General features: G+C 42.8%; 1 protein-coding gene across 1 annotated transcript in view; it reads left to right on the top strand.

Annotated features, from left to right (window-relative positions):
* Positions 1-26,098, top strand: part of TRPC7 (transient receptor potential cation channel subfamily C member 7) — a 144,100-nt gene that overhangs the window by 27,327 nt on the left and 90,675 nt on the right. Inside the window, exon 3 of the mRNA XM_055549354.1 lies at positions 14,456-14,638. Coding sequence (XP_055405329.1) covers positions 14,456-14,638 — 183 coding nt within the window. The remainder of the gene's footprint in view (positions 1-14,455; positions 14,639-26,098) is intronic.

Below are 26,098 nucleotides of genomic sequence, written 5' to 3'. Positions count from 1 at the left end.
TTTCCCTCTAGCACGGCAAGCCAGGGCTACTCTCTAGTTATGGTACACGGGCTTCTCATTGAAATAGCTTCTCTTGTGGAGCACGGGCTCTAGAACATGCAGGCTTCAGTATGTGCAGCACGTGGGCTCATTAGTTGTAGTTTCCAGGCTCTGGAGCATAGTTTCAATAGTTGTGGCACATGGGCTAACTTGCTCTGTGGAATGTGGGATCTTCCCAGACCAAGGATTGAACTGGCAGGCGGATTCTTTTTACCACTGAGCCACCAGGGAAGTCCCTCAGTTCAGATCAGTTCAGTCGCTCAGTCGTGTCTGACTCTTTGTGACCCCATGAATCACAGGACACCAGGCCTCCCTGTCCATCACCAACTCCCGGAGTTCACTCAAACTCACGTCCATCGAGTCAGTGATGCCATCCAGCCATCTCATCCTCCGTTGTCCCCTTCTCCTCCTGCCCCCAATCCCTCCCAGCATCAGAGTCTTTTCCAATGAGTCAACTCTTCGCATGAGGTAGCCAAAGTACTGTAGTTTCAGCTTTAGCATCATTCCTTCCAATGAAATCCCAGGGCTGATCTCCTTCAGAATGGACTGGTTGGATCTCCTTGCAGTCCAAGGGACTCTCAAGAGTCTTCTCCAACACCACAGTTCAAAAGCATCAATTCTTCGGCGCTCAGCTTTCTTCACAGTCCAACTCTCACATCCATACATGACCACTGGAAAAACCATAGCCTTGACTAGACGGACCTTTGTTGGCAAAGTAATGTCTCTGCTTTTCAATATGCTATCTAGGTTGGTCATAACTTTTCTTCCAAGGAGTAAGCATCTTTTGATTTCATGGCCGCAGTCACCATCTGCAGTGATTTTGGAGTCCAAGTAAATAAAGTCTGACACTGTTTACACTGTTTCGCCATCTATTTCCTATGAAGTGATGGGACCAGATGCCACGATCTTTGTTTTCTGAATGTTGAGTTTTAAGCCAACTTTTTCACTCTCCACTTTCACTTTCATCAAGAGGCTTTTTAGTTCCTCTTCACTTTCTGCCGTAAGGGTGGTGTCATCTGCATATCTGAGGTTATTGCTATTTCTCCCGGCAATCTTGATTCTAGCTTGTGCTTCTTCCAGCCCAGCATTTCTCATGATGTACTCTGCATATAAGTTAAATAAGCAGGGTAACAATATACAGCCTTGATGTACTCCTTTTCCTATTTGGAACCAGTCTGTTGTTCCATGTCCAGTTCTAACTGTTGCTTCCTGACCTGCATATAGATTTCTCAAGAGGCAGGTCAGGTGGTCTGGTATTCCCATCTCTTTCAGAATTTTCCATAGTTTATTGTTATCCACACGGTCAAAGGCTTTGGCATAGTCAATAAAGCAGAAATAGATGTTTTTCTGGAACTCTCTTGCTTTTTCCATGATCCAGTGGATGTTGGCAATTTGGTCTCTGGTTCCTTTGCCTTTTGTAAAACCAGCTTGAACATCTGGAAGTTCACAGTTCACGTATTGCTGAAGCCTGGCTTGGAGAATTTTGAGCATTACTTTACTAGCATGTGAGATGAGTGCAATTGTGCGGTAGTTTGAGCATTCTTTGGCATTGCCTACCAGGCTCCTCCATCCATGGGATTTTCCAGGCAAAAGTACTGGAAAATCCCAAGGATAGAGGAGCCTGGTAGGCTGCAGTCCATGGGGTCGTTAAGAGTCGGACACGACTGAGCAACTTCGCTTTCACTTTTCACTTTCATGCATTGGAGAAGGAAATGGCAACCCGCTCTAGTGTTCTTGCCTGGAGAATCCCAGGGACGGGGGAGCCTGGTGGCTGCCGTCTGTGGGGTCACACAGAGTCAGACACGACTGAAGTGCCTTAGCATAGCATAGCATAGCATAGCATAGCATAGCATAGCATTCTTTGGGATTGGAATGAAAACTGACCTTTTCCAGTCCTGTGGCCACTGCTAAGTTTTCCAAATTTGCTGGCATATTGAGTGCAGCACTTTCACAGCATCATCTTTCAGGATTTGAAAGAGCTCAACTGGAATTCCATCACCTCCACTAGCTTTGTTCGTAGTGATGCTTTCCAAGGCCCACTTGACTTCACATTCCAGGATGTCTGGCTCTAGGTGAGTGATCACACCATCGTGATTATCTTGGTCATGAAGATCTTTTTTGTACAGTTCTTCTGTGTATTCTTGCCACCTCTTCTTAATATCTTCTGCTTCTGTTAGATCCATACAGTTTCTGTCCTTTATTGAGCCCATCTTTGCAAGAAATGTTCCCTTGGTATCTCTAACTTTCTTGAAGAGATCTCTAGTCTTTCCCATTCTGTTGTTTTCCTCTATTTCTTTGCATCGATCGCTGAAGAAGGCTTTCTTATCTCTTCTTGCTATTCTTTGGAACTCTGCATTCAGATGCTTATATCTTTCCTTTTCTCCTTTGCTTTTTGCTTCCCTTCTTTTCACAGCTATTTGTAAGCCCTCCTCAGACAGCCATTTTGCTTTTTTGCATTTCTTTTCCATGGGGATGGTCTTGATCCCTGTCTCCTGTACAATGTCATGAACCTCATTCCATAGTTCATCAGGCACTCTATCTATCAGATCTAGGCCCTTAAATCTATTTCTCACTTCCACTGTATAATCATAAGGGATTTGATTTAGGTCATACCTGAATGGTCTAGTGGTTTTCCCTACTTTCTTCAATTTCAGTCTGAATTTGGCAATAAGGAGCTCATGGTCTGAGCCACAGTCAGCTCCTGGTGTTGTTTTTGCTGACTGTATAGAGCTTCTCCATCTTTGGCTGCAAAGAATATAATCAATCTGATTTTGGTGTTGACCATCTGGTGATGTCCATGTGTAGAGTCTTCTCCTGTGTTGTTGGAAGAGGGTGTTTGATATGACCAGTGCATTTTCTTGGCAAAACTCTATTAGTCTTTGCCCTGCTTCATTCCATATTCCAAGGCCAAATTTGCCTGTTACTCCAGCTGTTTCTTGACTTCCTACTTTTGCATTCCAGTCCCCTATAATGAAAAGGACATCTTTTTGGGGTGTTAGTTCTAAAAGGTCTTGTAGGTCTTCATAGAACCGTTCAACTTCAGCTTCTTCAGCATTACTGGTTGGGGCATAGACTTGGATTACTGTGATATTGAATGGTTTGCCTTGGAAACGAAGAGAGATCATTCTGTCATTTTTGAGATTGCATCTAAGTACTGCATTTCGGACTCTTTGTTGACCATGATGGCTACTCCATTTCTTCTGAGGGATTCCTGCCTGCAGTAGTAGATATAATGGTCATCTGAGTTAAATTCACCAATTCCAGTCTAGTTCACTGATTCCTAGAATGTCGACATTCACTCTTGCCATCTCTTGTTTGACCACTTCCAATTTGCCTTGATTCATGGACCTGACATTCCAGGTTCCTATGCAATATTGCTCTTTACAGCATCGGACCTTGCTTCTATCACCAGTCACATCCACAGCTGGGTATTGTTTTTGCTTTGGCTCCATCCCTTCATTCTTTCTGGAGTTATTTCTCCACTGATCTCCAGTAGCATATTGGGCACCTACTGACCTGGGGAGTTCCTTTTTCAGTATCCTATCATTTTACCTTTTCATACAGTTCCTGGGGTTCTCAAGGCAAGAATACTGAAGTGGTTTGCCATTCCCTTCTCCAGTGGACCACATTCTGTCAGATCTCTCAACCATGACCCACCCATCTTGGGTTGCCCCACAAGCATGGCTTAGTTTCATTGAGTTAGACAAGGCTGTGGTCCTAGTGTGATTAGATTGACTACTTTTCTGTGAGTATGGTTTCAGTGTGTCTGCCCTCTGATGCCCTCTTGCAACACCTATCGTCTTACTTGGGTTTCTCTTACCTTGGGTGTGAGGTATCTCTTCACGGCTGCTCCAGCAAAGCACAGCCGCTGCTCCTTGCCTTGGACAAGGGGCATCTCCTCACCGCTGCTCTTCTTGAGCTTCAACGTGGGATAGCTCCTCTAGGCCCTCCTGTACCAGCACAGCCCTAGCTGGTCTCATTTTCAATTTCTAAACATGACTCTCAAATGGGCTTTTACTGTTCTTTAGCAATAATATCCTGTCTCCCTAATCTATTTACTCTTTAATTGACCTAAAGTCTATTTCAGACCTCCTCCCCTCAAACTTCCAGCACCTTCTCCCCAATTCTTACTCTCAGTTGGTAATTTTTCTTCCTATTTCACTAGAAAAAAAAATTTGAAGCAATACAAAGAAAATGTCTACAGAGCCCAACACCAATGCATCCATCTACTACTATCCTCACCCACATATTTGACATTCCCTCCCACTGCAGATAAGACACATGTGATTCAAGTTCATTCCTCTATTTATATGCTACACCCAATCTTCTGTCATATATGCTGTTGAATTATGGGATTCATATAATGATATACTGATACACGGAGAAGGCAATGGCAACCCACTCCAGTACTCTTGCCTGGAAAATCCCATGGATGGAGGAGCCTGGGGACTGCAGTCCATGGGGTCGCTAAGAGTCAGACATGACTGAGCGACTTCACTTTCACTTTTCACTTTCATGCACTGGAGAAGGAAATGGCAACCCACTCCAGTATTCTTGCCTGGAGAATCCCAGGGACAGGGGAGCCTGGTGGGCTGCTGTCTATGAGGTCGCACAGAGTCGGACACGACTGAAGCGACTTAGCAGCAGCAGCATACTGATATCATATATAATGATCAACATAATTATCTACTGGAAAATTCCCATCAACCTACAAAATATTGTGGTTTCTCCCATAAGGAGAAGGAAGGAAAGAAGGGAGGAAAGGAGGGAGTCAAGGAGACAGGAAGGGAGGAACAGTGAGAGGAAAGAGGAAGCTTCTGTTTTTACCCCACTTCTCACTCCAGCTACTTCTCACACCAGCTACTTTCTGTGCCCTCCTGTGTAACAAAACTTCTCAAAAGGGCAGTCTATAATAATATAGATGTGTGTGTGTGGGGGGGGTGTGCTTAGTCGCTCAGTTATGGCCAACTCTTTGCCATCACATGTACTGTAGCCCTCCAGGCTCCTCTGTCCATGGGGATTCTCCAGGAAAGAATGCTGGTGTGGGTTGCCATGCCTTCCTCCAGGGGATCTTCCCAACCCAGGGATCAAACCCAGGTCTCCCACACTGCAGGCAGATACTTTACTATCTGAGCCACCAGGGAAGCCCAAGAATACTGGAGTGGGTAGCCTATCCCTCTCCATGAGATCTTCCTGACCCAGGAATCGAACAGGGGTCTCCTGCATTGCAAGTGGATTCTTTACTAGCTGAGCTACCAAGGAGGCCCCAGTAATATAGATAGAAGTCTTCAAATCTCTCTTTCCCTTCCTTGATCCTCACCAGTTATATCCTTCACTCAAAACTGCTCCCATCAAGGAGACCAATGGCCTCCAAGTTGCTATATTCAATGATCAATTCTCCATCCTCCTCTTATTATATTTGGGGAAAATAATACTACCAATTTTAAAAGGTGGTCATTTAATGAAATACTAAAATGTTTAGGAAACTTTTACTGTAATTACGTCTTAAAAACTCAGCCTAAATGTCAAAAGCAGAAAACCTCCCAGGTTTACAGCATGAACATGTTGATTTATCTCCATTTGCATTTCAGTTGGAGCTCTCAATAAACACTCCTTCCTCATAACTGGGTCTTTGACAGGAAGAGAGAGGGCCATGGATTCAAGACCCACACTCTTTTTTAATCTAATTTCTAAGGTCTCCATGGGGGAATGAGTGTTGATTATCCTGTATGGTGTGCATGTCTCCACAGCATCAATCTGAGAGACTCATTTAACTTTTGACCCATCAGAATAATGAGCTTCTCTCTGTCTCTGTCTCTGATGTAAGTTTTTCCATAACTTTGAAAAAGTTTGAGAGTTGGTGTTTTTAACCAAAGTCAAACAAAATAATAATTTCCTAAAATTGGTGTTGTCAAAACAATAGCTTCAGCACCCAAAATTCAAGGTATCAGAATACCATATTACATCATTTTGGTTTGTCCTTCTCTATGTTAAAGCCAGAGATTCATCTCAATAATAAGTGAGTTTGGGCCAAAGGGAATAGAAAAAAATTCTGGGCCAATAAAAAAAATCAAAGAATCTCTATTACTATCTCTGTTGAGCAGAACACAAAAAATAATGGCAGATAAATTCTCTAAAAACTGTTCAGTACGTTGACCAAATAAAACACTCTGAACCAGTAATTTTGGGTTGAAAGCTGAAAAAAACTTGCTGGCAATATTTTGTTCCTAGAAAGAAAACTTGTAAATCTTCAAACCAGTGTAAGAGCATCTAACTGACCATCTTATTGTCATATTAATAAATACATCTAAGCTATGGGTTCAGGAGTAAATAATCCATATTTGCAAACAACATCCTTGTCTATGTAGATAATTCCAAAGGCTATACAAAGCATGAGTAAGTGACTTCAGCCAGGTCATAGGATATAAGGTTAACATATAAAAATGAATCATATTTCTATATACAATAATGAGTGAGTAGACATCATTTTTAAAATATTTCCAATAGCTAAAAAATTGAAATACTTATACATAAGTCTTACAAAACATATGTAGACTCTACAGGCTGAAAGTTATAAAACACTAATGCAAGAAATCAAAGAAGACCTAAATAATGGAGAGATATACCATGTTCATGGTTTGGAAGATTCAACACAATTAGGATATCAGTTCTCCCCAAACTATCTATAGATTTAACATAATTCCAATAAAATTCATAGCTGAATTTCTTAAAGACATGAGCAAGCTTATTCAAAAACGAATATGAAAAAGAATGGCAAAGTTGGAGGATTCAAAGTACCTCATCTTAAGACTTAATATAAAGCTACAGAAACAAAGATAGTTGGTATTAGTGAAGAACAGATAAAGAGATCAAAGAAACAGAAAATAAAGAACAGAATTAAACCCATACAAATGTGGTTAACAATTTTTGACAGCTGTACAAATCAATATCATGGAGTAAGAATAATATTTCAACAAATGAAGCTGGTACAAATGAAGATCCAATAAAAGGAACCTTGACCTATGCATTATACCTTATGTAAAAGTTAATACAAAATGGCTCCTAGACCTAAATATAAAACCTCCAGATGTAGAAGGCTCAGGTTGGGAAAAAGCAAAAGAGCTGGAGATTAAACTGCCAACATTCATTGGATCATGAGAAAGCAAAGGAATTCCAGAAAAAAAATCTACTTCTTCGTCATTGACTATGCTCAAGTCTTTGACCACGTGGATCACAACAAACTGAAAAATTATGAAAGAGATGGGAATATCGGACCACGTTTCCTGTCTCCTGAGAAACCTATATGCGGGTCAAGAAACAACAGGAACAACTGGACATGGAACAATGAACTGGTTCAAAATTGGGAAAGGAGTATGACAAGGCTGTATACTGTCACCCTGCTTGTTTAACTTATATGCAGAGTACATCACGTGAAATGCAGGACAGGGTGAATCACAAGCTGGAATCAGGGTTGCCAGGAGAAATACCAACAACCTCAGATACGCAGATGATGCCACCCTAATGGCAGAAAGTGAAGAGGAACTAAAGAGCCTCTTGATGAGGATGAAAGAGGAGAGAGAAAAAGCTGCCTTTTAAACTCAACAGCCAAAAAACTAAGATCATGGCATCTGGTCCCATCACTTCATGGCAAATAGAAGGGGTAAAAATGGAAATAGTGACAGATTTTATTTTCTTGGGCTCCAAAATCACTGTGAACACTAACTGCAGCCATGACATTAAAAGACATTTGCTCCTAGAAGGAAAGCTATGACTAACCTAAACATATTAAAAAGCATATTAAAAAGCAAAGACATCACTTTGCCAACAAAGGTCCATGCAGTCAAAGCTATGGCTTTTCCAGTAGACGTGTACAGATGTGAGAGTTGGACTGTGAAGAAGGCTGAGCCCCGAAGAATTGATGCTTTTGAACTGTGGTATTAGAGAAGACTCTTGAGAGTACCTTGGACAGCAAGGAGATCAAACCAGTCAATCCTAAAGGAAATCAACCCTGAATATTCACTGGAAGGACTGTTGCTGAAGTTGAAGCTAAAATACTTTGGCCACCTGATGCAAAGAGCTGACTCATTGGAAAAGACCCTGATGATGGGAAAGATAGGCAAAAGGAGAAGATGGTGGCAGAGGAGAGATGGTTAGATAGCATCATCAACTCAATAGACATGAATTTGAGCAAACTCCAGGGGATGGTGGACAGAGGAGTGTGGTGTGTCCTTGGGGTCACAAAGAGTGGGGCACTACTTAGCGACTGAACAATAACAACAATAAAGTTAAATGTATAGTTATCATATACTCAGCAATTCCACACCTATATATTTACCCTGAAGAACTAAAATTTTATCTTCATATAAGAACCTATACATTAATATTTATAGAAGCTTCATTCATAACTGCCAAAAATGTGAACAACCAACTCCTTTAATGAGTGAACAGATAAACAAACTGATACATGCATGCAGTAGATCTGAAGTAAAAAGAAATGAACTATTAATACGCACAACACTATGGATGAATCTCAAAGGAATTACACTGAGTGAAAGTAGCCGGTCTCTAAAGATTACACACTGTATGACTCCACTTATATGACATTCTGGAAAAGGCAGGACTCCGGGGCCTCTCGTCCCATGCCCGGCACAGCTACAGCTCATGGTCCCAAGAAACACCGCACTTATAGCAGCTTCAAAACGTTGAACCTGGACAAACTGACTGTTGTGCTAACTCTGTGCCCATCCACAAGCTAGGAATGGCTGTCTCTTGTTTCTTTCTTTAAGAACAGACCTGAGCATGCCCTAGCAGGAGATTAAGTAATGAAGATGTGCATACAGCCGTTCACTGAAACAGATGGCAACGTCTACACTGATACAACCTACACTGCTGGCTTTTGGATATCATCAACATTGACAAGACTAGAGAGAATTTCCATCTGACTATGACACCAAGGCTCACTTAGTTGGTTCACTGTATTACTCCTAGAGAAGCCAAATATAAGTTGTACAAAATGAGAAAAAGCTTTATGGATACAAAAAAAGATACCTCATTCGGTAAGCCATGATGGTGATACTATCCACAAGGTGAACAACATCATTCAGACTGGTTTGCGGACAGGCAAGACTACAGATTTAATCAAGTTTAATACTGTGAACCTGTGTGCGATAACTGGCGGTGTTACCCTGGAAAGGGTTGGTATAATCACCAGAGATGAAAAGAAGCTAAGAAATTCAGAGTATCTTTTTAATGTATGGCTTATATATGAGACAAGAAAAATCAAAGGTTTCTCAAGCATTTTGTGTTCACCACTCCATAAGCCAGTCTTGCTCCCAATCCAGTAATTAAAAACCATAAAAAAACAAGAGGTCAAGAGTTTGAAATCGATGGTCAAATTAAGGTGTTAATTAATTAACACTGCCATTTACAGGCTTTATTTTTATTCTAATTTTTTATTTAATTTTTTATTTATTTTGTTATTTGTGTTATTTACTGCTAACTATACTAAGCATTTTACATTGTTTTGCTATTGATTCCCCCAATCATCAAATGATATGTATAGTATTACAGATTAAAAACTGAGATACAGAACAGTTAAACGGCTTGTTGTATTTCCCACAACTGACAAATAGTAAAAAATAAAAAGAAAGAAAAGAAAGAAATTCAAACTCCAGGCCTTTCTGACTTCAAAACCTGTGCATTCGTCTAGTACACTACAGAATCTGTTGAGTATTCAGGTATCCATATCCCAGCTCACCCTTTATTTCTCCAAATTAGTTGAGTGTCAGCCCCAATTAAGCCTCTAGTTTTTAGTGTGCTAAGCAGAAGGGAACATGCTGCCCACCAAGAGGCAACATGGGGTCAGACTGATCTGTCTTGAATCTTGGCTCTACCACTTCCATTGCTATCATCTTAGACAAGTACACTGCTCCAAAAGACTCAACAAGCATTTACTCAGTGCCTGTCATGTTCCAGGAAATGGTCTAGGCTCAGTGATATATCTGTGAACAAAACAGCAAAGATTCCTGCCCTCAGGAAGCTTATATTTGAATGAAATATATGGACAATAAATATAATAAATAACATGTATAGATGTCATATAGTCGTAAGTATTGTGAAGAAGACAAAAAAAAAAAAAAAAAAACGGAAAGGGTGAATGCAAATAGAAAAGAGTTACAAAGTTTTTAAAAGATACTCAAGGAAGTCTTCTTAGAAAGTGACATTTGAGCAAAGATCTGAAGACGTTGAGAAATCTGTTCATGTAGATACCTGGGGAGAGAGCATTACAAGAAGAGAATAGCCAGTACAAAGGTCTAGTCCATGTCAAGTGTGTTTAAAGAGCAGCAGGGGGATCGGGTGGCTCAAATAGACTGAGGGAGAGAGAGAACCACAGCAAATCAGTGAAAGAATGGACGTATGTCCTTACAGGACGGTATAATAAGTCTACTTTTACTTTGAGGGGATGGAGAGCCATGGGAGGGTTTGAGCAGACCAGTGCCATGAACTGACTGCTTTTTCTAAAATTCTTTCTGACTGATGTATGGAAAATAGACCATAGAAGACCAGGACAGAATTAAGGAGGTCAGTTAAGAGCCTCTTGGTTAGTCTAAGCAAAAACTGATAGTTTAGATCAATATATATTTAGAACGTATTGCTGGTGGGATCTGCTACTAAATTGTATGTCAGGTTTAAGAGGAAGGGAGGAACCAAAGATAAATTCAAGATTTTTTTTGTCCTTGACAACTGATAGGTCGGGAAATATTAGTAAGGCAGAGAAGACTAGGTCTAGAGTTAGTTTTATTGACTCTGAAATGCCTATTTGGCATTCATGTGGAAATACCAGATGGCAATTGGATATATGACTCAAGTTCAGGAGAGAAGGCTGAGCTAAAGATATAAAATTTAAGTCATCAGCATATAGATAGTATCTAATGATCTTAGATAGGATCACTAAGGCAATGAGTGTAAAAAGACAGGAGAATTCAAAGGACTGGGCACATCTATAGGACATTCTAAAACTAAGACATCAGGGACATGAGAATTAACCAACAAAGATGCAAAAAGTACTCATTCAGGAAGAAAAACCACAGAACAGTATGTTATGCTGGAAGCCAAGTGAAGAATGTATATCAAGGAAGAGGAAGTGATCGGCTATGTCAAAGCACCTAACAGGTCGTGTAAGATGAGGACTGAGAACCAACCACTGGATTTAGCAACATGAAAGCCATGTGTGACCTTGACCAGAACAGTCTCAGTGGAAGCAATGGATAGAGTGTGGAAGTTTTGCTGAACAGGGTAGGAAGAACAGGGTAAGAAATATGTAAGGAGGGCAACTGTGAGTGTACACAAGTCTAATGAGTTTTTCTACAAAATGGAACAGAAAACTAGAGTAGGAATTGGCAAGGGAAGTAGAGTCAAGAGGAGTTTCTTATTAAGATAAGAAAACAGTAGCATACTAAGCCAGCAGAGAAAGGGAGAGATTAACAATGCAGGAAAGAGAAATGGAGAGCAGTACATGGGACTGATATCAGGAGGAGGAGCTGGCCTTAGACCAGAGCAGGGGCAGTCCACCCAAAGAAGAGGGAAGAGAGTCCATGAGCACAGATGTATGAAAGCAGACAATGGGGACGATGTGAGCATGTGGAGCTTCTCTCCTGATGAGTTCTATTCTCCAAGTTAATGGAAACTAGGAGGGGGAGGAGGCTGGACAGCAGGGCAGGAGAGGCCTGAAATGCTTGCTTGCGACGGGAGCACTGAGGACTACCTGAGCTTGGAGGGGGTGAGCTTACAGCACAGGGGTGTGCTCTCCAGCCACATTCACTGCGCAGAGGAGGGGGCAGCGCAGCAGAGAGTCAGACCAAGTCAGGCTTTAAGCCAGCGATGAGAACAAAACAAGAGGAGGGCAAGAGAACTGATGGGTGCAAGGATGACAATAAAGATTGCCCGAAAAACGGAAGCTCCGCGAGGGGGAGACAGGGACCTGATGGGGGTGAGAACCAGTGAAAACATGGTATTGTCCATGGCTTGTAGGTTCAGCGAAATCAAAGGATTACTAGAATTGGGGTTCCAGATGGAGAAAGCTGGACATATAGGAGGAAGTGGTCAGAGAGAAGGAGACCTAAAGTTGGGGTCATGGAGGAGCTTCAGTTATTGGGAATAACTAAGAGAATGAATGGCTGAGTTAGCACTGAGAATAACATGACTAAAGAAAACATTATCATGGAAATGTGAGGGCAGGTAATGGGAGGGACATCTTCTTGGATACTGAAACCACCAAGAACAGCAGCAGTTGGGTGAGTGACAGTGAGACAGGAGGTAAAATCTTCGAGGAAAGTGAGAAAGTAATCAGAGAGATGAGTGTCCAGTATAAGGAAAAGTGGGTTCAGCCTGTTAATTTATCTCTCTGAGTCTCGGTTTCCTCACTCATGAGTTGGAAATGCTGACGGTCCTTCTAACATGTGTATTTTGTAAGAACTGAGTAAGGTGATACAGGTAGAACACCTGTCACCCAGTGGACCTGGCAGACCTCAGTATGCCGGGATATGGAATTACTTAAAAGGGCACCTGTGAAGTCTTGGGAGTATGTCACATCTCTCTAACTAAAGGTAAAAAGTGTGGCTGAAAGGCTCACTGAGCTCAGGACTATCCCACCTTTCATAATCATCACAATTCCCCAGATGTGCGCCCATGGCTCTCGCTGTCTGTGGGAGGCTGCACCTGGCATGACTGCAGCTATCCACACCCATGTCATCTCCATCTTCCTGCCAGGCCGGTTTCGTCTCTTCCACCCACATGCAGGCACCAGGTGCGCTGCCTTCCAGACTGTCTAATACAGAAGGCAAAAAGCAAACTGTTTTGGCTTCCCTGGTGTTTCTCCCTGTTTCTTATGGCCCAGTTAGTAGAAGAGCCCAGGGAAGCGAAAGTCTCTAATGGTACCTTCCATCCTGAACTGCACTGAACCCAGAAATGCAGAGAGGCTCTGAGACAGCACAGTCTCAGTCGCCCGTGACAGTCTGCTGGAGCGGTCATCTTTCTACCCAGCATTTCCCAAACACCCTTCTTATCCCTAAATTATATATAAAAATGAAGAGCAGCCACACTTGTAGGAACACATTCTCTTGATCCTTGTCCTTTTCTTAGCTATCCGTCACTTGCTTCTTGAACACAAAAGGACATTTTGATGCAGCACTGCTGCAAGGAGAAACAAATCATTAATTTAGAAAAATGGTGGTGTTTCTACAGTTTGCCAGGCTCCCATCTATTTGCTGAGGAATCCAGGTTCTGGAAAAACAAAACTGCACTCCTGTTTACCAACTACTATTTATCACTCTCAGGGCTTTTGACATTGATTAACACTGAAAGTGACATTTGGCTCTGTGCTGCTTTCAAATAGACTCATTTCAACTAAGAAACCAATAAGAAACCCTATAGGGGAAAATATTTTGGGGGAGGAGTAGTTTGAGGGTGACATGAAACATTCTTCTGTCCAACATTTTGCATCATTATCTGGAACTGAAGCAGTGTGTTTTAAGGAGAGAGAGAAATTGGCACATCACAAGGAAAGGCAGTCAGCCTTTCAAGATAATTCAGAAAGGTGTGCCTCGGGAGAAGAGAGAAACCCAGAGGCAATTCATTAAACAACAACAAAAAAGAGGTCAAGGTCTGAAAATGATTATTCAACAGGCAAGTAATTTAACATGCCATGATTTGCTGTACAAAAGGATCTGTGCTAAGGAAAGGATACTGTTAGATTTAAATTACATTTGATTTTTAAATTTATAAGCAGATTTTCCAGCACATTAAAAGAAAGCACACCTGTGTACATTTTTTTCCCTCCAAATTTAGTCTATTGGCCATATCTTTCCAGCAAACTTCCTGCATAGAACAGTTACCACCACAGATTGGTGGTAAGTGAGTGAAGTGATATTCCCATCAGCCTTAAAAGTACATCTTCTTATGACCCCCTCCTCAGAGCAGGCAAGTGGAATTGCTGCTTTCAAAGAGCCCAGGGTGGGCTTTGGCAGACATCAGAATCTCTCAGAGAACAAGGTTAAAAGGTTAACCTTTTAAGATTAAAAGACAGGTTAAAGACAGCTTCCTGGGTCTCATCCCCAGGAATTCTGAGTCTGTATGTCTGCAGCGGGGCCTGGGAATCACAGTTCTAGCTCACCCAAGGTACTCTGATGCAGGTGGCCATGGAACACAGCCTGACAAATCCTGGCTTAGAGAAGATGTCCTCTAGACTACTGTAGCAAGAGAAACAGCCCTGCCTTCTGGTTCCAACGCATTCCCTGGTTCCAGAGTGCTCTATTAAGCTCACACTTGGTGGACAGTTGCTGAACAACACTGCTGAGCTAGGCAAGCCCATCTGTGGGGTTCGGTGTGACACACCCCTGATTTCTCTTTATTCTGTTAGAACGATTACAGGAAGTTATCTATGCAATGCAAGGATTTTGTGGTGGGCGTGCTGGACCTATGCCGAGACACAGAAGAGGTGGAAGCGATTTTAAATGGTGATGTGAACTTCCAAGTCTGGTCCGACCACCACCGTCCGAGTCTGAGCCGGATCAAACTCGCCATTAAGTACGAAGTCAAAAAGGTAAGCTTCCCCACCTCTCCTGGCCTTCCTACCTCCAGGGTTGCTGGCCGACCTTTGTGCTCACACATATTTTGTTCCCACAAGAGGATGGTGACAATAGCAATTACCTGACCCACCTCTAGACAGGGGCACCTCCAGCCTTGCAGGGCTGCTCAGAGCTCCCCCTTCACCCCCGGCCCAGCAGGACACAGAGATGATGATAGTCATACTATGAACAGGCTTCGAGCCTGGAGAATAAAAGGGATTTTCAGCCTCCAAACTACTGGCGAGGACCGGGTTACAATGAATGCTGCCATCAGCTAGCAGGCTAATTCCCAAGTTTTCATGAAAAAACATACCCCTCAGTTCTTTCAACAGCACTTATTGAGCTTTCTCTGTGTACCTGGGGACTTGTGTAGAAAATGTCTTCGTGCAGAGGCTTTGTGGGATCCATGGTTCTGGGTGGCTTAGAGGAATTTCACTCTCAAGGCTTATGAAAGGCTTTAATAGGAAGCATGATTAGACTTCCAAAAAAGTAAGTCCTATCTCCTCAATTAACCTCAAGGTGTCTTTAATAGCCACTGGCAGGAGCCCTCACACCCACAGTGGCTGGTCAGACTGAGGTCCTAAGGAGCAAGACTCAATTATAGTTCCACTCTGGAGGTATTCTAGATTTTGTAGAATCTGCTCTTATATTAGATGACATCATTCATCCTGATGAAAATCACAGAGCTCCAAAGATCCATGTGCTTCAGTACCAATTGTGCTTCCCAAAGAAGCAAAATGGCTGATCAGTCTTCAAGGGTTGTTTTTTCCCATCTATTTACAAGGTGACTACTGGGTGTATTTCCAATATCCCCAGATTGGCTTCTTGGCATTTTTCTTCTTGTCTGCTTATCTTAATTTGTGTGGGGTGAACCATTCTTCAACAACAGTATGTGGTATTCATCTAGAGAGAGCTTCCAAGTGTGACAAAAATCTTCCTGTGCTTTTAATTTTAATAATAATCAAAAATTCTAGGAAAAAATCTCTTTTTTCAAAGACTGTGAGTCCTGAAGATAAAATTGATAAACCATAGGAAAGGTAGCCTTAGATAAATATTCAAAAGCATAGAGCTATGGGAGGGGAGGAGTCAGGCTGCAGTTTCAAGTATGTACAATCCTACTGACCAAGTGTAGGGGACTCACGTTTTAGCTTATCTCAAGAGCTCGCTGAGACTGTTCACCAAAGTACAGCAAGCAAGCGTTTCCTAAAGGTGCTGAGATATTCACGGTCTTGGAGTTCAGAGACACCCTGCTGTAGACTGCTTGTTATGGTGATAACAGGCTTGAGTTTCTGGCATTTCCTTTCTTCCCCAAGCCGTGGTATTATCCTGTCTTCTAGCACAGAGTGAAAGGGGAAGATATATTTGACACCCCAAAGAAAAGAAGATGCTTGATATTTGTAGATTAATGTTCACAGTTTGGGCTCTTCACAAACAATCCCAGCAGCCCAGGAAATTCAAGCATTCACCATATTTCTGAGACATAGATTCAAATCTCTTAGCAAACCAGTCACTGAGGGTGAATCCTTCAGCTAGTCCAGAGTATGGCCACCACTTCAGAGCCTATAATGTTCCTCCTCATTGTCAGCTATCAAGGACAAAATGGCCCTGGCGATGAATGAGAAGAAAAAATGAAACACTGTAAATGTGACAGTTTTGGTCAGAATAAAAAGGTTTTGTGAGGGAAATTATTTATTCTAGTGATATTAGGAGAATCATAGAGGTCTCAAGAAATACCTATCATGAATGTCAAGAGTCTACTGCAATCCATAGGCAGGAAGATGATAAATGACCTGCATAAAATGTCAACCTTGCTCCCTTCAAAAATCTCCAATAGGTAAATTCTCTCAAATCACAGATGCCATCGTGCTACATTGACTGACTCAGAGTTTTCCTTGACATTTATTCTATCGTGAACTACCAGCAAAAATACCTAATATTTTAAAATCTTATTAATATTGTAATGAGATTTCATTTTTAATTTATGAACTTCAGCATGCTTGCATGGGCACAGTCTAACCCTGGGTCTTTGAATTATGAAACGACCAGCACCAAGGCCTATTTACACCTGACATATATATGAGTCTTCAGGCTAGAATATAAAACCATAAAAAAAAAAGTCCTAGGACTTGCGATATATCAAATCATACCATTAATTCAGTGATTAAAACAAACTAGTTATTCTTGGCAGTTCCATGAGCTGCTAATAGGTCTGACCTTAAAAAAAAAAAAAAACACTTTACATTCAAATAAATTTAGAGACCTTGAGTTACACAGAGTCAAAGAGATTTCTTTGCTTAAATACATTATAGAGCCTTGATCATGCACTGCTACTCTAAATGAAGAAGAGTGCAATATGTATTACTGGACGGCAATACTCTCTTTCTCATGGAGCATCTGGTAAGACTGGTTTTCCATGTAACAGCCTCAATATTTATGAAATGCATAAATCTGAGTGGAATGGGTGCTGCTCTGTGGCCGGTACTGCACCCCAGATTACATCCTTCATCTGAATGTTAGCCTCTCTTCAGGCATCACCCTAATATCTGGTCCTCTGGCTACCTTGGCCATAACGCCAGCCTCCATGAGATAAAAACAATTATCCCACCATGATACAAAGGAAAAAAGAATGAAGAGAGTGTCAGGAGATTTCTAGCATGATTCTTACATTTAATGGCCACACGGTCTTGGGTAAGTCCTTGAAGCTCTTTGGGCCTCATTCCCCTTCTGAAAAATAGGTGTATAAGCTTTTGCTTCACAGGATTTTCTATGGAACTGATGTGAGAGGAAATGCTCTGTAAACTGAAAAGGTCTCTACAGCTCCTCAAGGAAGCATCATCGTTGTCAATCAGCAATGCTCCCCCTTCTTTGGAACTGGAGGGGTTCTTTTATCCCCAGAAACACCCTCTAGCTTATCCTTTGTTATCTCCCCAACTCTTTGTGACCCCATGGACAGTAGCCTACAAGGCTCCTCTGTCCATGGGATTTTCCAGGTAAGAGTACTGGAGTGGGTTGTCATTTCCTTCTCCAGGGGATCTTCCCGACCCAGGGATCGAACCCAGGTCTCCAGCATTGCAGGCAGATGCTTTACCGTCTGAACCACTAGGGAAGCCCATTCTATCTTCTAGAATGCTAGAAATGTCCCCCTGGGGAAAGACATCATCCCTATAGCCTAAAACTCCTCTCCCAAAGACCAAAAGGCCTTGTGAGGATATGGTTGTTCTCCATGACTTCTGCCTTAATAAGGGGACTCAGCATCCCCACTGTGTTAGAAAGGCAGTGTTGGAGAAGTGGGTAAGTGGGTACCCTTTTAGGTTAATCACTGTCCAACCACTCATTAATGGGGTCACTTAGGTTATGCAGTATACATATACAGTATACATACAGGCCTTCATCTTCTCCCCCACAGTCGATCTGGCTGTCTCCTCCATTTCTATCTTTGTCCCCAGGGAACTATGCATAAATGTCCTTCTTAAAGACTCTCCTCTCCCCTTGCAGAGCAACTCTAAATAAATGCTTAGGGACTTTGAGCCTTACCAACTGGAAGGACCTAATCAGTCTCTGAATCCATTCTGGTTCACTTGGGCCCAGGCTACATCCATAAAGAAAGCCCATTGTCTGGCACATAGTCACTGCTGAATGACTGGTCACAGAGACTGAGACACAATCCTTAGTGCTCCTTTTAACATGTCCAACTGAAGACTCACATCTGGGCCCTTCGCTCGCATCCCCCACCCATCTCTCCTCTTTATCGCTTCATTTCTAGTCTTACAGGGATGCTGTTTTCCTTTCTTCCCCCTGTGTCATCTCTTCTTTCTTCCTGACTTCAGGTCTGCCTTGATGAGGATCAGGTAAATCTCCATTCACTCTAAGAACTTTGTAGGCATGGGTCTTCCCAGCTCAAAGTGCCCATGGAGAGTGAGACAAGAGACCCAGAAGGTCCTACTATGCAGAAGAGAGACCTTAACTCCACCTGTAGGAGAGATGCAGGCCCCCTTGGACATAATTAAGCAAAAGACTGCTACAAAAAAAAAAAAAAATAGAAACACATGAATATTTTTTCCAAAATTATATTAGTGTCATTGCAGAAAGCATGTCTGTTATTAGGCAATATCACCAATAAGGGTGGTTCATTTAACCAGACAAGTTGTTTTAGCCCCAGTCTATGAGCCCTATAGTTGCTGATTAGCCTGCCAAGGACCCTGAGGAAAGGAAGACACAATCTTGCCCTTAAGGAGCTATCAGTGCAGTGGGTAAGGTACAGATAGATATGCTATGACCATAAAAGCAACAGCCTCTGTACTCAGCTAGCTGAACAAAGTACAGTTCAGAGCAGTTACCTTTTTCAGACTTCCAGGTGGCCCTCAGTTCTAGCCTCTTGACACAAGGCTTGATATGAAGGATGTAATCATGGTCCTTCCAACTTATGAGACCCACCCACTCTCCTCTAGAAGTAGCTCCACTCAGCTGAGCTTCCAGATCCCAGAATTTCAGAGGTATCCCCTCGCCGGACTCTGCCAAGCTCCTGGGTGAGTCTTAGCTCAGAAATCTAGTATCACATAAAATAAAGACCTAGGATAGGACCATGGAAGATGAAGAAGACTGCAGGTGGAACCCTCACTAGCCCCACTCAGTAACACTGTTCCCTTTTGCTTCACACAGCATGCTATACTAAGGAAATAATATCCCCTGTGACCTGCATCCACTGGCTCACTCATCATTTCATTAGCATTTACTGATGTCTACCACATTACCAGCTCTGAGTTCAGCACTGGAGAGACTGAGAAGCCCCCAAGCCTTTCCCTTGAGGGGTACACGGCAGCAATGGACAGAGATGTGTGAACAAAGGATCACCATCCTGTCTGAGCAAGGTACACAGGATTAAGAAGGAGGTGGCACGGGGGTCAGAGGAAGCACTGACCAGCTCAGTCTGGACATGAGAAGAAGTTTCCCAGAAGTGGACATACTTGAGGTGGGGCTTAAAGGATGAGAGGTGCTGGATTGGATGGGATGGCAATTTAGGTAGAGAGAGGTGAAAGCTGAAAAACCACAGACATCTAAGAAAGAGTGGCACATTTAGGAAAGAAATATGTTTATAGGAGGATGTGACTGAGGCTGTAGTACTGTGGGAAAGAAACAAACTGGAAAGCTTGTCAGAAGCAGATCCTCGAGGGTATTACCTGCCATGCACAAGCCCTTGGGCCTTATCCTGCCAGCACTACCCTATAGAATTTTCTATGATGATGGAAATGTTTTCTTTCCTGCTGTCTAATATGGTAGCCACTACCACATATGGCTACTTAGCTTGAAATGTGGTTAATGTAATCATGAAACAGAATTCTTAATTTTTCATTCATTAATTAAAATTTCAATAGGCAATTGTGGCCAGTGGTTACCGAACTAGACGGTATGATGGTATATCCTCATTCATGCAGTCAACAAGCTTTCACTGAGTGACTATAAAGCATGCTGCGCTAATCACGGAGGATGTGGTATAGTGACTGGAATTGACATGAAGCTAACCATTGTGAGGAAGACAGGTATTAGTCAAAACATCACACCAAAAAATTGTAATATTCCAACTGAAATAGTGTTACAAAACAGAGAAACATGACTTCACAACTTCTAAAGACAGATACGTCCTAACTGGGGGAGTCAATAAAGACTTCTTGGAGGAACTCATGACAAAAGTTAACCAGAGGTGGGGAGGGTATTTCTGGCAGAAAGAACATGTTCAAAGCTGTTCAGAGCATGCACAAAGGCCCTATGGTGAGAAGAAATACAGCATATAAAAGGAACTGAAAGAAGGTGAATGTGGCAGACTCAGAGGCATGAGGAAGAATGGGGAGTGGGGAATGGGGAGTCTAGAGAGGCAGACAGGAACCAGACCAGGCAGAGGCTTGTAGACCATGCAAAAGGATTTTGTTTTTGTTCCTTTTTTAGGAATAATAGGAATCCATTTGAGGATATTAATCAAGGTGGTTGTAAAGATTAGGACAGAAAGCCTCTGAGAAATGCTGGAAGGCAAAAAGGGTAGGTGTGGATGCCACATAATTGTTAAGCAAAAGGGACAGACTATTAATCAAGGCAGGTGAAGTTATGCTGTGTTAACAAGCAAAACCAAAGCTGTATGGGCTGTTAACCAGAAAAAAAAAAAAAAAAGGTTTATTTATCGCTCATCACTGGACAGCAAGGAGATCAAACCAGTCAATCCTAAACGAAATCAACCCTGAATATTCATTGGAAGGACTGATGCTGAAGCTGAAACTCCAATACTTTGGCCACCTGATGCAAAGAACTTACTCATTGGAAAAGACCCTGATGCTAGGAAAGATTGAAGGCAGGAGGAGAAGGGAGTGACAGAGGATGAGATGGCCGGATGGCATCACCGACTCGATGGACATGAGTTTGAGCAAGCTCCGGGAGTTGGTGAAGGACAGGAAAGCCTGGAGTGCTGCAGGCCATGGGGTTGCAAAGAGTCAAACACGACTGAGTGACTGAACAGCAACAACAATAACCGCTCATCCTACTTCCATCTTGCAACAGTATTCAGAGGAATTCATTCAGGAACCGAAAATGATAGAATAGACACCACCTCAAATATTTCCACCCTGCCAAAGGGAAATCCAGCCCTGGAGGGTCTCATATCAGCAATTAAACACTTCCACCTGGAAGGGACACACGGTGCTTCTGCTTACAACTCAGAGACAGCAATTAGTCACATAACCCTCCCTGCCATAAGCAGGGCCAGAAAGCACTGAATAGTCCTGTCATGCATTTGAAAGGAGAAAAATAAAGGAGCTATTTGGGAAATAGCACTAAAGACCACCAACAGGAAAAAATTTGAGGAAATTCATATGAAGAGCATCTTCATCTCTGTAAATAGGAAGCAGAATCACCCTCTGAAGTAGAAGGCAGCCTGAAAAAAGAAAAAAAAAATTTAAGGTTTGGGAAGGGAATTCTCTGGTAGCCCAGTGGTCTTCCAATGCAGAGGGTGTGGGTTCAATCCCTGCTCAAGCAGCTAAGATCTCATATGCCTTGTAGCCAAAACACCAAAACACACAAAACAGAAGTAATACTGTAACAAATTCAATAAAGACTGAAAAAAATGGTCCATATTGAAAAAAAGTGTCTTAAGAAAAGTTTGAGGAAAATTCTGTAGGAGATGGGAGAGAGAGCTGAACAACAGAGCCAACAGTCCAGCCAACATTAGAGATTATAAATTCTTTGGCAACAGCCTGTGTTCTTAAAAAAAAATGAAAAATCTCTACAAAAAAATGGAAACTTACAAAGTCAATGCCCTCCATGAACCTCAATTCCCTGCTGTGAACTTCAAGATTCTTTCATGGACATGGAGCCCAGAAGTACACAAAATGTGCCCACAGGGCACAGCACACAGGTTCCCTCAGGGAATGCCGAGGTGGGAGGGGCAAGCTCAGAGGGGAGAGGCATGGGGGGGAACATCCCACGCAATCACCGCCCTGTCTAAAGCTGGGCCAGGGCCTCTAACAACAGCAGAAGTCCCTTTTGCTTCTTTCTTCAAAAATTCACCATCTTGTGCACATTTTACGGTTGTGCCATAAGTTGGCCCATTATTCCACCTGGAAGAACTCCCATGAGAAGATGACAGAAACTTGCGTAGCAATTTATAGTGGCCAGGAGTGTACCTGCTCACATCCTCCACTTACTAAATATGTGACATTCGTAACTCAAAGGTACTTAATCAGCTGGCTGGCAGGAGCCCCATGGATAAGGCGGATGCTCCTCCAACCCTCAAGAGCCTCCTGGCCTAAATCTGTGCTGGAAGAGATCATGAGGCCCAGCAGCAGATGCGCAACTGACTGAAACCCCTCTCCCTAGTGTGGTGACCATCACCAGGGACACCAGAGAGGGCAGCTGACCTCTACTGAGGTTCAGAGTCATTTCCTCCGTCTGCAGAGAGCACAGGGAATGTGCGGACACCAGGGTTTTCTAAAGGACGTCTGAGAGGCCAATCAGACACTCAAATGCTTTGAGCAGACTTTCTCCCGCTGTGTTTTCCTGCTGAGGCATCATTGCGAACAGATGCTCAGAGTTAAGAAGACCAGAACTGTCACAAACACAGTCTGGCTGGTCAGACAGCACCCCAGACTGTGCTGCAGGATGCCCAGGAGCTGCCAAACGCTATTGGAATCCACTGGTATAGAAAACATCAAACAGCGTCCTCTCTGGGGATTCTTCTCAGCACTTTGGAGGTCCTAGCCTGGTCACAAGGCACAAAAATGACCAGCGTCCATTCATCTCTTGGCTCAGAGGGGCTATCTTTGGCCTTGGAAAAGCAGTTTTGTTTTTCTCAAGCAGCAACCTTAAGAAGGACTAATGCAAGTATGTGTACCCCTTTTCTTTCTGGAAAAACTCTCAAGAGAAGAAAAATAAGTACTGTTGGGCAGCAGCTTACTGTTGTGGCTGGAAACCTGACCACATAATGTGGGACCACAAATCCCAAGTCCTTCATTTACCAAACAGGTGGCTTTAGATATTTCATCTCCGGGGCTCAGTTTTCTATTCTATACAATGGGAACAAATAACAGTACCTATTAAATAATAATCTATGTTTACCAATATAGCTTTATTTGGGGGGGGGGCTCCAAAATCACTGCAGATGGTGACTGCAGCCATGAAATTAAAAGACGCTTGCTTGGAAGAAAAGCTATGACAATCTAGATAGCACATTAAAAAGCAGAGACATTACTTTGTCAACAAAGCTTCACTTAGTCAAAACTATGGTTTTTCCAGTAGTCATGTATGGATGTGAGAGTTGGACTATAAAGAAAGCTGAGCACCAAAGAATTGATGCTTTTGAACTGTGGTGTTGGAAAAGACTCTTAAGAGTCTCTTGGACTGCAAGGAGAACAAACCAGTCAATCCTAAAGGAAATCAGTTCTGAATATTCATTGGAAGGACTGATACTGAAGCTAAAACTCAAATACTTTGGCCACCTGATGCAAAGAACTGATTCATTGGAAAAGACCCTGATGCTGGAGAAGATTGAAGGCCAGAGGAGAAGGGGACAACAAAGGATAAGATGGCTGGATGGCATCACTGACTCAATGGACTTGAGTTTGAGCAAACTCCGGGAGTTGGTGATGGACAGGGAAGCCTGGTGTGCTATGGTTCATGGGGTCACAGAGTTAGACACGACTGAGTGACTGAACTGAACTGAATATACTTAGAACACAGTACATAATGTTAGCTAATAGAAACTATATGCCATGTTGTTCTTACAAGCAGAACCTATCCATAGGACAAAACCAGTTTTTCCCAACCTCAGCACTATTGACATTTGGGGCCACATGATTCTTCACCATGGGCCCTGTCTTGTATATTTCAGGATACTTAGCAACAACCCTGGCCTCTGTCTACTAGGTGCCAGTAGCACCCTCCTCGCAAGTCGTGTCAACCAAACACGTCTCCAAGACATGGTCTCTAAAATCCCTGGGGGAAGGCATGGAAACACAATCATTCCCTGTTGAGAATCTCTGGGATGGTTTTTGGGATCAAGGCTATAACCCCTTCACTGTAAACCACTGAGGGCAGGGACTGCAGTTCTCCGAGGATGCACGGTGTTTGTAGACCAAATAGATCAAAACCAAATGCAGTGTACCTCTCTGGAACAAACTAAGTTCTCCTACTTAGCTGCACAAAGGAACCACCTGGCTACTTTGTAAAAAACAGCAATGTCAGTGCCCCAGCCACAGAGCCTCTAATCCAGTTCCCCTGGGTTGGAGCCCAGAGATTGTGGTTTTTGAAAGACTCTCTAATGATTCTAAATTTTGTAAAGACTGAGTTCCTGGTCGGTGGGACCTCTCGTGCATCTTGGTCTCTGAAGACAGAACTAGTACTCCCTCTGCACGTAATAATGTGCAGGCTCTGTGGTGAGCAGATGAATAGACAGATGGGAGTGAAGTACCAAGACACAGGTCTTACCGCACTCCAGACATCTGTAATTCCCTTCATGACCAAAAATCCATACAACAGAATTCAGCTGATGTTCCAGGCTGGCCTGAGAATATGAGGCCATCATCCCATTCCCTCTACTGCTCGCCTGTGTCCCTTCTGGGTTTGTAACTCTGGAAAAGAGCTCTGACTCTACAGAGAAGCCCTAACAGTGGTTCATGGCCTGGCAGTCTCAGGGACAGAGAAGAGTGGTGGGTGGCTTCAGGGTGGACCCACACGTCAGGGAGAGTAGTGGGGCCTCTGTCCTCCATAGGGGAGCTCAGATCACTGAAGAGTTCCAGACTGGGTCTGAGGAGCACTCCTCTGCTCCCTGGCCTGGGTTTCTGACCTGCCCCCACACTGTGCCTGGCTCAGCTTTGAGATGAACAAGCAGAGCACCCAATGCGTCCTCTCTGCCCTCCCTCAGGCCTGCTGTGATCTCTCACACAGCTTTCTCTAGAGAGCAAATACTACTGCACATTTGCAAAAGAGACTTCAGTTCCTCCAAGTCCACACAACCAGACAAGAAACTACTGTCTTTTTGGCTATTTTGCTGCCTTTTGTTCAGTTCTTTGAATATATAAATATTTGCATGAAAGGATAATCCTTTTAAGCATTTTTCTTCTTCTCGGTGCCATGTAACCTTAGCTTGTGGGCCTTGCCTTATACCCATCATGAACTGCATCTGTTACGGTATTCAGAAGCTGATTATTTATTACATTCTGATTTAGGGGCTAACAAGAAGAGAGGAATTTGAGAAGCACTCAAGGAAGGAATATAAATCCCCACTGCCTACAAGAAATAGATGCAAACCAGATGCATTTACTAGCCAGCCTGTCTTGTGGAAAGGACAAGAGCAATTTTCAAACTGTCACCTTTATCCCAGAGTCTAATAGATCTTAGAAATTAGTCACCACCAACCCCCACCCAAGGACCTGTAACTAACTCGAGTAATTAAGCTCAAGACCAACTACACATTTCTGTCTCATTATTTCTGTACTAAATGCTCATATATGGATTCAGAGTCTTAATGAGCATTTGATCTGTTATATATTACTCCCATTATATACCATAATGCATTACTCTTTTATTAACATTCATCTGCCTGAGGTCACTTGCAAATTTCTTGATGGAAGGGGAGTTTTGTGAGTATAATTGTGAATAAAAATCTTTACTTATTAGAGATGCTTTGATTTATATAATCCAAGCCTTAGTCCTATCTTGTCTGGATTACTACAGCAGCCTCCAACTGACCACCTGCCTCTGCCCTCACCACCCCCCGCCCACCTTCTCCTCACCAACACACACAAGCAACAGTCAGAGAACTTTCTGAAATAGATCTCATCAGTCCCCACTTAAACATTCTATCTAAAAGTGAACAAGAAAGGCACAGTCCCTGCCTCCAGGGAGTTCTGAGTCTAATAAGCATCACTTCCAGAAGCAGAGCTGGAGACAAGGGTCCT

This window comes from Bubalus kerabau, chromosome 1 (assembly GCF_029407905.1).
Source record: "Bubalus kerabau isolate K-KA32 ecotype Philippines breed swamp buffalo chromosome 1, PCC_UOA_SB_1v2, whole genome shotgun sequence".
NCBI classification, from domain to species: domain Eukaryota; kingdom Metazoa; phylum Chordata; class Mammalia; order Artiodactyla; family Bovidae; genus Bubalus; species Bubalus kerabau.
This window is presented reverse-complemented; position numbering and strand designations above follow the sequence as displayed.